Here is a 14901-nt window from a genome sequence, read left to right on the forward strand (position 1 = left end):
GGGTGCTGGCAGCGTGTGTGTGCAGTCCCAGCCTTTCCAGGGAGCTCTTCTGCTTTCCAAGTGCTGGGTCTAAACCCCTCGTTCACTGACCTCTCCTGGGAGCAGGAACAGGTGTGCCTGGAAATCATCCCTGGCAGACGATTGCACAGTGGTAGGGATATGTGCAGTAGGAAGAACTTTGCCCAGGGGCTATTTCCCATAGAACTGTCCTATTGACTTGAGGCTGAGGCCGCGTGTAGAAAACCTGCAGCACACAAGCAGCAGCCGCTCGCTTGCTTTGCAGTGCAGTGAGCTGAGGATAACTGGTTTGACTGTGGTTGACTCCAGAAGTGCATTGTTCTTCTGAAAAATATACAAAATAGGCCAGAAGATGCCATTTCTATTTAAAGCTGAGAATGTCATTTCAGTTTCTTGTGTAAATTATTAAGACAGAGGCTTGTATTGTTTTTTTTTGGGTTCCCAAGGGTCTGGAATTGCTGTAGGCTTAAACAAGGTGGAAACAGAGAGAAACTGATGGTGCCTGTGAAACAAGAAATAGATGCTTGGTTATGGGAACAGTAATATGGAAATTATATTGATTTCCTACAATGACTTAGGTGTGAAGAGCTACAGATCCTTTTAGAGAGCAGCAGCTGCATTTTGCAGGTCTGACTTCCCACATGATGTCAATGTTGCCTGCTGCTTCCTTCCCACCATCTCCTTCAGACTGCAGCCCCATTGGGCTCAGCCCCTCACTGCTGCCCTGTTCCCCTGCCAGCCCTCCCACGCCTGACCCCTCGCTGCCCCAGGCCCAGCCCTGGCAAATGGCTTTGCAGCTCGCTGTGTTCCCTCTGCTCTGGCCCTCTCCCCAGCAAAGGCAATGCTGCTCCTCTGCAGCAGCCGGCGCTCCCTCAGCTCTGGCTTTGCCTCCACTAAGCCCTCCCCTGCTCCCTGTCTGTGGCTGTGACAGGCTCCTGCAGCACTCAATCAATACAATATCCCAGGCTGGTTTCCTCCCTTTTCTACTGGAGCACCCGCCCCTTTGGAATCGTTTCCTTCTCATCCACCCACCACAGCTTCAGCCCTCCTGCTTGGTTCTTACCCAGCCTGGCTGTTCTATGGTTTTCACCATGTAACCTTTCCTTTAGCCTTATGCATTCCTTGTGCCCCTCCATTCATGTGCTCCTTCTCTTTGCTGAATGTACTGGGTTTTAATGTTTTATTTTCCTGGGCACATACTTTTGATAAGATAGAATCATTTATCATCATCTATTTGAGGCAGCTCTAAAGAATATGCAGACACTTAAACTTTGCTAACTTTGCTAGTCACACTGCCAGCAACATTGACTTCACCCACTCTGTTATCAGGAGTGCAAAGGCATTTAACAGAATATTATTTTCTCTCTCACATTTGCTTTGATGAAATATAATAACTTTTACACAGAAACTGGCTGGGACTTCACCTACAGTGAAACCTGCAGAGTTATAAGAATGAACATTGGTGAATCAGAAGTAAAATTAAATCTTGCTAAGCAACATTCTGCCCCCAACTTTTGAGTCAATCAGTATTGGCTGAAGTCCTCATTTAGCTCTATGGAAGCACCTTTTACTGACATGATGAGAATATCTCAAATACTGATGTAAACAAAGACAACATCACATGCCATAAGTTTGCACCTTTATTTTTTAAAAATGAAATAGTCAAAGTACTTTCTTTTTCAAATATCGACACATAATATATTAACTTTCAATATTTACAGTGTGTTGCTGGGATGTTCTTGTAGAAAATACATGCTTCTGGTCTGAAACCCAGAGCAAAATGCATCAGACCATTTAACTGCAGCCATATAACATAAACCTGTACAGTATCCAGTCACTATTCAGCACAGGAGTCAGAGCAGGAATAAAAAAAGTGGGATCTATTGTTTCCTAGCAACGAGGCTGAGGCCATTATAACACAATTTCTGTAAGATCAGAACCTCTAACTGGTGTTAGACAGAAAGTGAAGATCTTGGCATACATTGTAAACATTTTTTACTGTTGATGAGAAAGCTAAAAAGGAACATTACTTTGACATATATCGTATGCTATGCTTCTCGTTCTTGTTTACTGACACTTCTGCCAGAAGAGTTATGAAGATTTTAATGTTTTATCATGGTTCATACAAGTAAAATACTGTCAAGGACACGATCTGATATACTAACATTTATTAAAAGGCTAAAGTCCACCACGAGATCTAAGGAAAAACTGGAAATTGTCAAACACGTTTCCTTAGACAAATAATGGCAGGTGACAAATGCCCAGACAAATCTACAGCGAGTCCAACTCCACCATTCCCAGTTTCTGCCTGGAAGTGATTCCTCTGGCAGTCAGGTGCTTTCGACCTGGTAATGTTTTGCATCAAGGAGAGGTTTAAATAGCAGCCAGCGTTTGATAGGAAAACCCTTGGGGCTATTGGTGCAGCCTGAGCCGGGTGTCACCCGCGTGTCACCGTGCTGGATCAGCTGCACCCTGGGCACTGCCTGCCTCCTTCGGCTCGCCTAAACCACCAGCTCCTCTGCCTAAACCACTTTCCCTTTTGGAACAGCACCTTGGCTTCCAACAGCGCCCGTCGCTCACCCTGGAGGAGCTGCTGGCCCTGGCTGGGGAGCTCCGAGGGAAGGGGGTGCAGGGTGGGACCCCAGAGCACGGCCAGGGCACGGGGCCACCTCTGCCCAGCTGAGGGATGCGGGAGAGCTCAAACCAAAGAGCCAAGGTGGGTATACCCAGTTGCACATTGACCAGTTCATATATATTTATTTGGCTATGTTCTACATAGATATCTATATATATATTTATAACTTTGAAATGTTCTAGATTAATAAATAAATCTGAAAGCAAAGGAAATATTACTTGTACACACTATATGTTTGGCTGTCATAAAAAATATAGCATGTATTTCTCATGGTAGGTACTTTGCTACAGGATAGGGTGCAATAGTGGATTTTATTTATTTTTATTTTATACTTTAATTATTTTATTTTATTTTTCCCTCTTTCAGAACCTTGTTTTCAGTGCAGAATGCTAGCATCAAATTATCTGATCTAAATAACGGTAAATATTTCCATGCTATTGTTTTTTTTTTTCTCCACTGGGTCTCTAGGTTATAGTGCAAAATACAAAATAAAAAAAAAAAGGAAAAGAAAAAAGGAGAACTATATAAAAAAATCTAAACCCACCAAAAAACCCACTGAGAAATTGGTCTAACTACTCGGGAAAAAAAATGGGGATTGAAATATTCCCTGCCTCCATCTGAGGTTGTTTGTTAACAAGATGGTCCAAAGCTATTTGTTCCTGTAGTTCTCACAAATCTCTGCTGACTGGCCCATGTGTAGCTATGATATGACTTCAATCTCCCATGCTTGCTCTTTCAGCAATAACTTGTTTCTTGAGCACGGTCATCTCAACATGACATTTATATTTAGTTTCCTAAATTTAAGAAACTGTTATGATGAAGGCATTTTTTTGCTTTTGTAACTGGGCCATGTAATGTCATGTGAGTCTTAATGAAACCGTATTCTCATAAGAAATATTGTTCAAAATGTACCTTAGACTGCACCGAGGAAATAAGAAAATGCCAAATCTACTTTCAAAGACAAACTTGTAACACATCTAACTCTTTGACCTTTTGGCATGAGAACAACAGTAATCAAGGCAGTATTAAAAACCACAGCTGTAGGTAATACAAAGTGCATTTCCTGCATATAATACAAATATAACTTTAAGAAACTAAAGGCACAAGCTAACTAAATATGTATTACATACTAGAAATGCACAGTTCAAGGTAACTCTAATAGCTCCAAATATTTGTTTATAATGGATATTTAAAGCAGTTTGAAAATGATCCTCATTAGTGAATTGCAAAAAAGTATAATTGCTTAAAATATAAGTAAAATAGACTCTAATATTGACATCTTGGATCAGAGATAAAATACATCATCACGTTTATGAATGCACTCTATATACAATTCATAAATTATTCTTCCATTGATTAAAAGTGTATTAGAGGCTCAAGGATTTGAAGGTCCATTTTTAGGCTGGTGTGGAGGTATTCAAATTCTCTGTGATTTTATGGAAAATTACAGAAATCTGAGCTGTCAAACCTGGATATTGCCAGCTCCCTGCTCTGTACATTAGTTAATGATGAGCCTGATCACAATGTGTATGTGCAGATTTTGGTCCACAGGTCCCCCTGGCTGGGGACAGAGGAGGCTTTCAGGGGGCAGGCTCCCACTCAGCCTGATCCTGCACCCCCAAAGCTGCACTGGCTCCCAGAGGAGCAAAAGGAATCTGGGAAGAGACAGTAATAGGCCGAGGCTGAGACCTGAGCTCAAACCCAAAGGACAGGCTCAGATCTCAGCTACCAATTCAGGCTCATCTCTAACTCGGGTACAGTCTGCTCCACTTGCCCAAAAAGAAAGGAAAAAAGAAAACTTGGGGAAAAAACAGACAGAAAGATAAAGAATGCACTTCATTGGCTTCCATAAATAAGAGCAGAAATTGTTTCAATGTATTTACTATGTCTGTTCTGAAAGAAATGTGCAATACATTCACTGTTATGGATGCACAGGCTCTTTAACAAGACTTCTAGATCCCTCTGGAAAATTGCTTGCCCACCCCCTCTCCCTGTGTGCCTGACCCACCTCCTGATAATCAAGTCTTTTAAAAATAACAAGCTGGAGGAAGAATCATCTACTCTGCTATGAAGTAACTGTGCCAGTAGTGCATGTTACCTTGGGAAATAAAAATTTCTGTCCATGCAATATAATGCTTTTTAATGTGCTCTAGATATTGAGCTGAAAAAGTGAAGAGTCATCCCCGAAATGTTCTATGTTTATCAACATATTTACTATCCACACTTAGGTTCATCAACTCCCAATCCACCCATCTTCTTCAGATTCAAAAAACCGAGTACAACAACAGGATTATTAATTTGAGATGAAAAGAATGTGATGCCTAAACCCAACAACACTGCACCTTCCAAATCATCTGAGTGAATACGAGTCCTGGCCCAGTGACTATAGACAGGACTGATGATTACTCTCTGAAGGCTCCCAGCTGGGGTGTCCTCAAAGCACTGGATTAAAGCCCAGCCTAGAGCACACATACCAGTGGAGAGCCTCCAGAAGACTACAGTGCCCACTAAGCCTGCTTTAGCCACCCCATCTCTGGCTGAATCCTGGCCAGAATGGTGCCACCAAGCAGACTGGAAGCTCTGTGTGCTGCCAGACTGTAGTACATCCCAATGCCTAGGAAAACCCTGGGAGAGAGGCCTGACATGCACGAGTGGACATAATGTGATGTTCAGCATGGAGTGGCTGAGGGGAGGCCACGGCTGAGCACAGGCCATATGGGACATCCTTGTATGTACTGAATCCAACCTAAGTCAGATTTCACAGGTTACAAAATCCCTTAGCTTTTAACTAAGGAACACGTGTGAGGAACATGTGTGGGGCTGGTGAGCAGCTGCGGAGTTTCCATACACAGTCTGGTTTCTGTATGCAATCCCTTGAACTTATGGGAGATCTCACTGGGATAAAAGACACCCAGTAAATATGGGTTACAGATTCAGGCTCTGTAACCATTTAAATAACTTGTGAATTATTAAATCAACAACAACAAAAAGCTTGTGTTTCTTTAGGAGAAGGCAGAGCACGTGGTGCTCACCTGCACCCTGCAGGGCTGTGCGGTGTCACCCCGGGCACCTTGTGCCACAGGTCGCGCCGCTCAGCTTGCAGGACTCTGCTTCTGAAATTTTTGAATACTGCCACACAAGAACTAAAAATTGTCACTGTCATCTCTCAAAGAGTTAAACAAACAATATTAAAATACCATCTTCTGTCACATTTAAAGGCAGTTGGATATGTTTTTTCCTCTATAGTTATATATACAGAGTTCTGATCTAGAAAAACCAATACAATAAACCATTTTACGTTTAAAAACAGGCAGTCTTTGGTGACGCAAAGGCAGAGATTTTCTTTGTTACCTTCTGCCTATTTCACTCTGTCTCATGAAGTGAATATTATTGGCACTGTCAGAAAGTTCGAGATACTGCTCCACAGATAAAACAAAATATCCATCGTAGCCTTGTACCCGCCCAGTGCTTAAAAGTTGTTGTTTCTCTCCATCTGTCCACGCCCGAATTCCTTCTTCCCCCTCCTGCAGTCGCCTCTGCTCCTTAGTCCAGGCCTGAGCCACGGCTCGCTGCCTGGCTATCTCCAGGACATGATTCTTTTCCTCTTCCACCGTGGTTCCGTAGCGCACGTTGAAGCAGAGCGCGCTGTGCTGGAGCTGGATGTCAGCAAAGCGTCTAGTCCTGCCATTGATCACCGACGTCATCTGCGACACCGTCACGTTGACGCCGTTCTCCAGGATGCGGCGCCCTCCGGTGCTGCCAATCAGGGCCAAATCCTCTTCCAAAGAGCCCAGCTTGATGAAGTAATGGGTGTCCCGGCCCTCAATGGTGAAATGCAGGTTCTCCAGATAATGGGCGTTGTTGAGGATGGCAGCAATGCGCCGGCTGTCCTCGTTAGCCACCCCGATAATGTCAGCTGTCACTATACCGTCCTTTATTGCAAATTTGATGCCTTTTCCAAATACTGAAGGAGCAGCTGCAAATCTCAGTTGCTTAACTCCTTCAGAACACTTGCTATCACTATACCTGGGTGTCATAGGAAGTTGGTCCAAGGATATAAAGTTTCGGAGCTGCTTTTGTAGCTCACATTGAATGCCAAGGATAGTCTGGAAAAGAAAATATCAATCATGTTTGTAGGCAAGGTACCTTGAAGTTCATTATAGTATCTCACCCTATTTATCTCTTAATTGCTTAGAATGGATCTTCAATTTGTTTGGAAAGTATCATGCACACCTACAGAACCTGGGCATATGCACAGGCTTTTTAATCACTTACAGCAGTGCTTTCTGTTTCTTGGATTCCTTCATTTCTAGGAAACAAATTGAAACGTATTTATCACAAATGCTATTTTTGTATTTGTTCTTTTTATTCTTCCTCCCTCTTGAACTGTTACTCTAATGACTGGTTTTTCAGCCCTTAGCAGTTCAGGGAAACCTGAATTTAAAGCTATGGCCTTTCACACGGCTCTGCTTAGTCTCTGTGTTTAGTTATACCTTCTGTAGAACAATGCTAATGAATTTTATAGCCCATTCTTTAGGGAAAGCAGGTTGTGAAGGTCTGGAGACACTAAAACAATAGGCAAGTACATCACATCTATAGATCTTGCTCCCCATAGAAGCTAGAAGAAACTTCACTCCAATGCTCTCTTTGTCTTTTAACATTATTCCTATCACCACATCTTTTCTGTGCCTTGGAAAAACTTAACAGCTCAGTGATAATTTTCCATGGACATGCTCCTACATCTGGCATGAGCTCTAGCACTCTAGCCTTCTGCACTTGGTGGATGGTAACTGTCTTAAATGCTGGGAATATGAATGTGAACTCTCAAATGCTCTATACTTCTGTTTCCTGACTACAATAGAGGAAAGGCATCTTTACAAAATCATATTTCTTTGTTAAGAGATGCTCACATGCAAAATGTGAATGCCTGCGCAGAATATTGGTAGTTGGTTCTGTTGCAGTCACATTGATTGCCAGACTCTGATTGCTGCTGTCTGGCTCTTTGTTACTGAAAACAAGCCCTGGAGTAAGGCTAAGATTTACAGACCCCTTAAAAACCCATAGCAGGATTTCTGTTTCCTCCAATAATTAGGAAGAGGTACTGACTTGTAAAGCTGTTTATACCCTCAACGATTTTCCAGTGCTTGTGGCATCCTGGCTAAAAAAGATGAAAATTTGCTGATTTAGTTTTCTAGTTCTACAAGATTTTCTGTGGTTTTTTTTCAATATTCACACAAACACTTTTACCCTTTTACCTAACCTGCATCTCTAATTTGAATATTTTCTCTGTAAATATCTGTAAATTTTCTTCACTGTGGTGCTAAAAGCTTCTCCTTGAACCTCTCCTCCACTCTGATAGTAGTACATAACTGACAACATTAAAGTTTCTAGCATTCTTAAACAATTTACTTTGCCTATTACCCTGAAAGATATAGTCACATTTTTTCCTTGATATCCAATATTTTCTATTAAAACTCCTTAATTTACTATTAAAAGCAGCTGAAGAGAATGGTTGCTAACCTTTCCAGGATCCCACTCCTGGGTTTTTGTTTGAAGCTGTAGAAGTTCATATGTTGTCCCCAAAGCTTCTATCTCTGGTTTTGGAAATCCAGGCAGCACGTTGTGCAACTGGAAACCAAACAGCTCTAGCCAACTTCCAATGTCTACAAAACAAGAAAAAGATGCTGGCAAAAAGGCTCATAAATCCTAGAAAAAGTGAGGGCAGTCTGCAGAAATTCTAGCTATGCAGAAATGATTTCACATCAATTTATGTTTCCTGCATTAGCAACAGCATTTTTTTGTAGCTAAGAAGTTATCTGGTTACAAAGCATAGCTATACTCTAATCAATAATGTTCCTTCTATCTATAATAGAAAAAATTCAAATTAAGCTGCTTCCATTCTTTCCCTAATTTTAGCACTGAGAAAAGCAACAGAAGCAGCTATTAATTATTTTCTTGGTTAGCATAAATGTTAAAGAAAACAGATCAAGCTCAGTAAGATGCAATCTATTAAAGAAATTACTTCAATAGATTTAACATTAGAGACTTTTTGTATGCAAAAGGTTTCCAGAATGTTGAATCTATACCACAATTCGAGAAAAAGTTTTATTTTCTTTAGAGACATCTTCATGAGAGATAGGCTACTTTTACCTGTTGTATACTTAGCAACGTCTTGGATTTTGCCAACTGGGTAATTATTTTCAAATGAGTAGAGATTAAAGGGTTGTGGGACAGCATTCAGGTATTTCCATATACGGTGATTTGGTGTCGTCCACCGACCAGCAATGACATCATAGTCCCGCTGACCCAGATGAACTAATTTAGTAAGAGAATCATAGAGTCCTCCATGAAAACCAATGATAACTTCAAAATCTGGATTAGTGTCCTGATAGATCTCTCCATATGGGGTGTACAAAATTTCTTTTATGACTTGGCCTCGACTGCTGAACACAGCCAGAGGTGTCCCAGTGTTATCACAAGCAACATAATATTCTTCTCCACTGCTTAATTCCATTGCGATGAGATGACCTTGCAGATCATAATATAGGGATGTTATTTCTGAGCTAGTGTGATTGTACAAGTGAGTAACTCTTATTGGGTTGGAGAGATCAGCATAAAAGAACTGTAAGTGTTGTCCTAGGCTTGATTTGCTTGCAACTCGTCTTCCAAGACCATCATAACAGTATTGCACAGTCCAGCCAGACACTTTGTTATACGCTTTGTTCAGCAAACCATTAGAGTTGTACTCAAAGATCTCATTGCCTCTTTGCCTGAGAAAACCATCTTCATCCATTTTATACTGAATTTCCCCAAGCCTGGTAATGCGATCTCTCAGGTCGTATCTCAGAGGAGTGAGGCGCGCGCTGTTGCCATGGCTCAGCAGGTTGATGTTTCCATTAAGGTCATAGCTGTAGCGCCACTGGGTTTTATCATTCACAGACACAGTCTGGAGCTGACCATCAGCGTCATATTCATAAAAATACCTTGTTATATTGGCATCTACACCCACACGTATGTCACAGATCACCATGCGACCCATGTTATCATACTGGATGGTCATCCAGTAAGCAATAGACTTGAGAATTTCATACTGTACTTCAATCACCTGACCATTGGCACTGAAGATTTTGGTATGCTTCATCACAGTGGTGGTTATAACTTGGTTTAAATCATAATTAATGACACTGAATTTTCCAAATTGTTCAGTCCTGCCAGAAACATCGACGTAACGGTACAGATCTATGGGAAGGGGCGTCTCGTTGATCATGGCCTGCATGCTTGTGACACGGAAGTTGTTATAGCTGTAGTCAAACCTGGCATTTACAAGCCCTTCTTCACTAAACCTGAAGATTTGGCGACCAATAAGTGGACCTGTCCAAAACAAATAGAAAGAGGAAAACCAAGAAAAATAATTAATTATGCCCCTGGTTTGCTTACCCTACAGATCTAGGACAGACAGGACATGACCTCAGGTATGCCCTTTAGCCTTACTACTCCTTAGATATCTCAGAAAATACCATTAACTAAGAATATGTTAGATTTTTCTCTCACAAACCCTTATTAATGCTTGTTCTACAAATTCTTTATATTTTATTAATATTTGCTTAAATAAATGTTTTATTCATAATGATGATTTCTATTTACTTACAAGATAATTCTAAATTAAATTTATTTCACATGGTGATTTCCTTCCTCATATAAGAGGTCCTTTTGAATTTATGTTATATTATGGTGTAAACAGGGAAACTTGAAAATACAAACAATAAACCAACTTGATTTAGTATTTAGCAAATATCCACACAGAGGAATAAAACCAACAAAACATTTGAAGAGCTATTCCACACCAAGCAATAAAAAGAAAACTGTATTTCAAGTGGGACAGCTATATTCACCTATGGACACAGACATAGAGATATATACACATATTTTTTTAGTGAAACATAAAATGTAAGAACTTGTAGACATAAAAATAATGGAATTTCATGCCAGGTAAGTGCAAGATCAGGGTGTTGTGAATGAGGAATGAGTGTCACATTTTAAGGGGCCAAAAAACTTTAGCAAAGCAGTCACAGTTAGACAAACCTGTTTGCCTGTATCTGATGGTACAGATGAACCCATCATGCATTAAATGTATTGTTTTAATAACCCCAGAAGATTCCTCGTAGGTGAAAGTGACTTGCGTGGTGTCGTAGAGGATCTCGGAGAGCCGGGACTGTTTGGTGTACTTGTACAGGACCCTGCGGCCCGTGCCGGGGTACAGGGTCTGCAGCAGCCGCCCGTCCCTGGCGAGGTCCTGGATGAAGGCGGCGCCGCTGTCCGGAGGGGTGTAGATGTTGCGGTAGTAGCCCACGGACAGCATGGTCTGCAGGGCGTGCCGCACCATGCTGGGCATCGTCACCGACTGCAGCGACTCCGACTGGTCGAACTCGAAGATGTAACGCCGCTGGCTGTGCAGCAGGAGCATCACGGACTGCAACCAAACAGCAATGGCACCGTAAGGGGTGGATTAAGCACATGGGGATCCAGCTACTGAGCGCCTGAAGGTTATGGAAATGCTGAAACAACCACTCACTCTTGTAGTTTGCTCTTACTGTTTGTACAATTCCAAGTGAAGCTTTCAGCTTCAGGAGACCTGGCCAGCAAGGTGGTACAAAACAGCAGGAGGATCATAGTAAGTTAGAGGTAAGGGCCTCCGAACTGGAAGGCAGATGTGGCTCTCAGTAGCATTTCAGCCTCATGCTGACTTGCTATGTTGCTTTGAAATATTTAGGGCATCCTCTCAGGAAGCAAAAACAGAGGGAATCTCTTCCTCACACACAGGCAGAGCATCTGCACCAGCAGATGTGTCTAGAGAAGTAGGAAAGGGGAAACTGTGCATGTACAAGGTGTTTAGCTTTTATTGGCATTCTGTTTATCTCCAGCACAGACCTATCCCTTTTCCTGTATATCTTCTTTTAAATATACATTGCCTCAGAGTTCATAATATCTCCATGCTTACAGATGGATGAAAATACTCTGCAGATTCTTTGGTGTGACTACTATTGTTTATTTTTAATGTTTACAAAGAATATAATTTCTATGCAGGTATACTTGGTATTTGCCCTGTGTTGGTTAATTGTGGCTTGTTAATGAAATCTGGTTTGCTTATCTGGCAGATGAATGTGCAAGCATAGCAGACTTTTTCTATTGATAATTAAAGTTTGGGTTCTGTACACCTTCTCACCGACCATGTAAAGTCACAGTGTAACAGAGCACAAGCTGCCTGGTGAACAGTCACTGTTGAAACAAAGGTAATGAAAACACAGAATGAAAATATATGGAGGAACTCTGTAGCCTTCCCCCAGCTCTAGCAAGTGACTTGGCTGGACCAGGTCACTGCACATTCCTTGCCTTCTCTGAGTTGTGCTGGAGCACTGACACTGCCCAGCTCTTAGCCCACAGCTCAAACCTACCAGGCACATAAGCAAATTTGTCAGGCTTCTGCAGGACTGAGACATCATACAAAACAAAGTCTTACATGGAACAGCGTGACGACTTTGTCATAGAGTATTGGGGAAAGAAATCTGAAAAACAGGATCTTTTCCCCTCTAAGCTCAAAAATCTTCTCTGGGAAGAAAACCACCATAAGATCAGCCTTGCAGTGTGTTAAGTAACACTGGCCCTGAGCCACTTTTCTCTGACAAATAAACCAACTACCCATTCAAAGGGCCAGAGATAGGCTCAGCCTTGGCCATCCTCTCTGCATCCCCAGCCCCCTGCCTGCCCAAGATGTGTCTCTTCCTGCCCTTGGCAAAAGACATCTGTCACCTGTACAGCAGCCAGAGAGCATCAACACATGCCACTCCAGGTCACCCTCTGCCAACTGGTGACGACAGACCTTCACACCAAGCATTTTCTGATCACTTTATTGCTGCTCCACCAACCATTTCCAATATGCACCGTGTTTATTTTGTTTCCACCTTCAGTCAAGAGTCTCCAGTCTGCAGTAAACCACTGGCTGAACTGTCTCATAGCACTGCTGTGACGCCTCTTCCTATATATTGCTCCCATGCCTGTTTTTAAGCTGTCTGCCATTGACAGAGTATGAATAACAAGATCAGAAACATCCCCAATATAATTTTAGTGCCCCTGGGTACCATTTTTACAGCACTTTGTGGCTTTTCCACGATTGTCCGGGATAGTAAAAAGATAGACAGTACAAGGGCTAGAGACTGAGTATCCTCTCAAGCCTATTAGAGGATACCATAAAGAGAAAAGAAAATTAATTCCCTATTCATCCTGATAATATTACAATAGATTTTTCAACTTTGTACAAATTGGGTTCTAATTGTTTTAAAGGATTTCAGAGGGTAGCTCATAAAACATCCAAAAATCTGTCCTTTATTAAAGTAACCAGAGCCTGGTCAACCACATAATGATTGATGCCGTATGGTGTATCAAGACAAACAGCCAGTGGCCAATTACTAAGAGCTCTGCTGGGAATAGATAAATGCTGAGCATCACCACTAGATGTCATTTCTGTCCAACAGACACACACAGACACTCATCTGTTTTGTCTGCCAGATTTTGGAAGTGAGCTTGGAGTATTCAGGAGATTTTATAACAGCATTAACTAATTGAGGAAAGTGACCAAACAAGAGGTACTGAATCACATCAGTAGGAATTATTTACAATGCTAATATTGTAGTGCTTTTTAAAACCTTAATTACTTGAGCTAATTTTGTAAGGGGCCGAGATTTTTGAAGATGCACAATTAACTCATCTAGTGATAAAAATGAAAAATTAAATAACTGAATTGGAAGCGATCTATAGAATTGATTTTTTTCATATAAGGAATTATCGGATCTTGCAAAGCTTCAGACAACCTTTAGCAATCATTATATAATTAACACAATGAGTTATTGACTTTAATGGAGCCACGATGTTATATTTCAGTGTCTAATTTTGATAGTGAATTCATCTTCTTTGGTCACAAGAAACAACAGTCATGAAAGTACATTAAATAGCTGGGAGATTATTGTTCATGGTGTGAATGACTTTCCATAGTTTTAATGACAAGTTTCAGTATTACCCAAGCTGCCACCTGAACCAATAAGCTTTTGCCACTTGCTTCTACAAAATCAGGATTTGGTCTTTAGTGTAGAATTCTAGAATAACAGTGTTAAGTTATATGACTTTCTTTATGAGCACATCATAAACTAGGACCAAAGCGGTTTGGAAAGATAAGAAGCATATATCTTTCCAAAATTACAGTCCATTAGGTCCAAAGAAAAAAAATAAGAGATTCCTCCAAAAGGCACATTGCCCAAATATTTGAAAGCTGTACAAAATGCCTGTTTACTTGTAATTTGCAAAAGAGCATACAGACAAAAAGCCCTGACAAATTTATCTGAAACAAACTTCTGAAGCTCCTGGGGTTTGCCAGTCTCGTTAACACATGCAAGAACCACACTGCATGCAGACACGAAGGAATCATATTTTTATGCATTTTCCCTTGATCTTTTTTTTTTCACTGGGTTAGGTGTAAGTTTTTTGAGGATCAAACTTAAATACATTCAAAATAAGTACAGCACAGTTTATCTTAAAAGTACACATTTGGAACTCTTTAATATACAAGTAACTTCAAAGTCACTGGATTTCCTGTGTGGATTTCCTATCAATGTTACTCTTCTGCCCCCAACCTCCCATAGCCTTTTCCTGTGGTTTACAGGTTCAGAGAAAATGTTCTGCTAACTCAGGGTGCACTGGACAGTCCAAGATGTTGCTATTTAAAAAAAAACTGAATATGAGTTCGCACTGAGTTCTGAAAGCTTTAAAAAAACAGACTGGCTTTCTGGTTTTGAAAGACAACACCAAACAAAATGTTACTACAGATGAAGATGCTCCTCCTTGGTTTGTACAATATTTATCTCCACGTTTTGTGACCACTGCCTCTAGAACATACATAGAACTAACAATATTCAGGGAATTTAGATGTGAAGTCATCATAAAAGCAGAGCAATAACTAATTTCATATTAATATTTTCCCCCCAAATGGCCCCCACAAACACTGCAGTAAGCTTTCTCCTCGCAGGATCAATCCCTTGTTTAAAATACAGCATTGAATAGGTAAGCTTGTGCTCATGGGCTCCTAATTTTGGCTTAAAAGAACTGTGTTTGTGGGGAGAAAAAAGTTCTCTTTCAGGACTGATATCTTTCTGACTGTTATCCAGAGTAGCAACACGATTTTTAGCAGTTACAGTGTGTTC

General features: G+C 41.1%; 1 protein-coding gene across 4 annotated transcripts in view; it reads right to left on the bottom strand.

Annotated features, from left to right (window-relative positions):
- Positions 1-1645: 1645 nt before the first annotated feature.
- The window catches only part of TENM1 (teneurin transmembrane protein 1), a 318181-nt gene continuing 304925 nt past the window's right edge, over positions 1646-14901 (bottom strand). For all 4 annotated transcript variants that reach the window (XM_088173259.1, XM_088173258.1, XM_014886212.2 and 1 more), the window contains 4 exons: positions 10736-11123; positions 8804-10024; positions 8174-8316; positions 1646-6759 (listed from right to left, as the gene is read on the bottom strand). In XM_088173259.1, coding sequence (XP_088029385.1) covers positions 6001-6759; positions 8174-8316; positions 8804-10024; positions 10736-11123 — 2511 coding nt within the window. In that variant the 3' untranslated portion in view covers positions 1646-6000. The remainder of the gene's footprint in view (positions 6760-8173; positions 8317-8803; positions 10025-10735; positions 11124-14901) is intronic.

Source organism: Sturnus vulgaris, chromosome 14 (assembly GCF_052056855.1).
Source record: "Sturnus vulgaris isolate bStuVul1 chromosome 14, bStuVul1.hap1, whole genome shotgun sequence".
NCBI lineage: Eukaryota > Metazoa > Chordata > Aves > Passeriformes > Sturnidae > Sturnus > Sturnus vulgaris.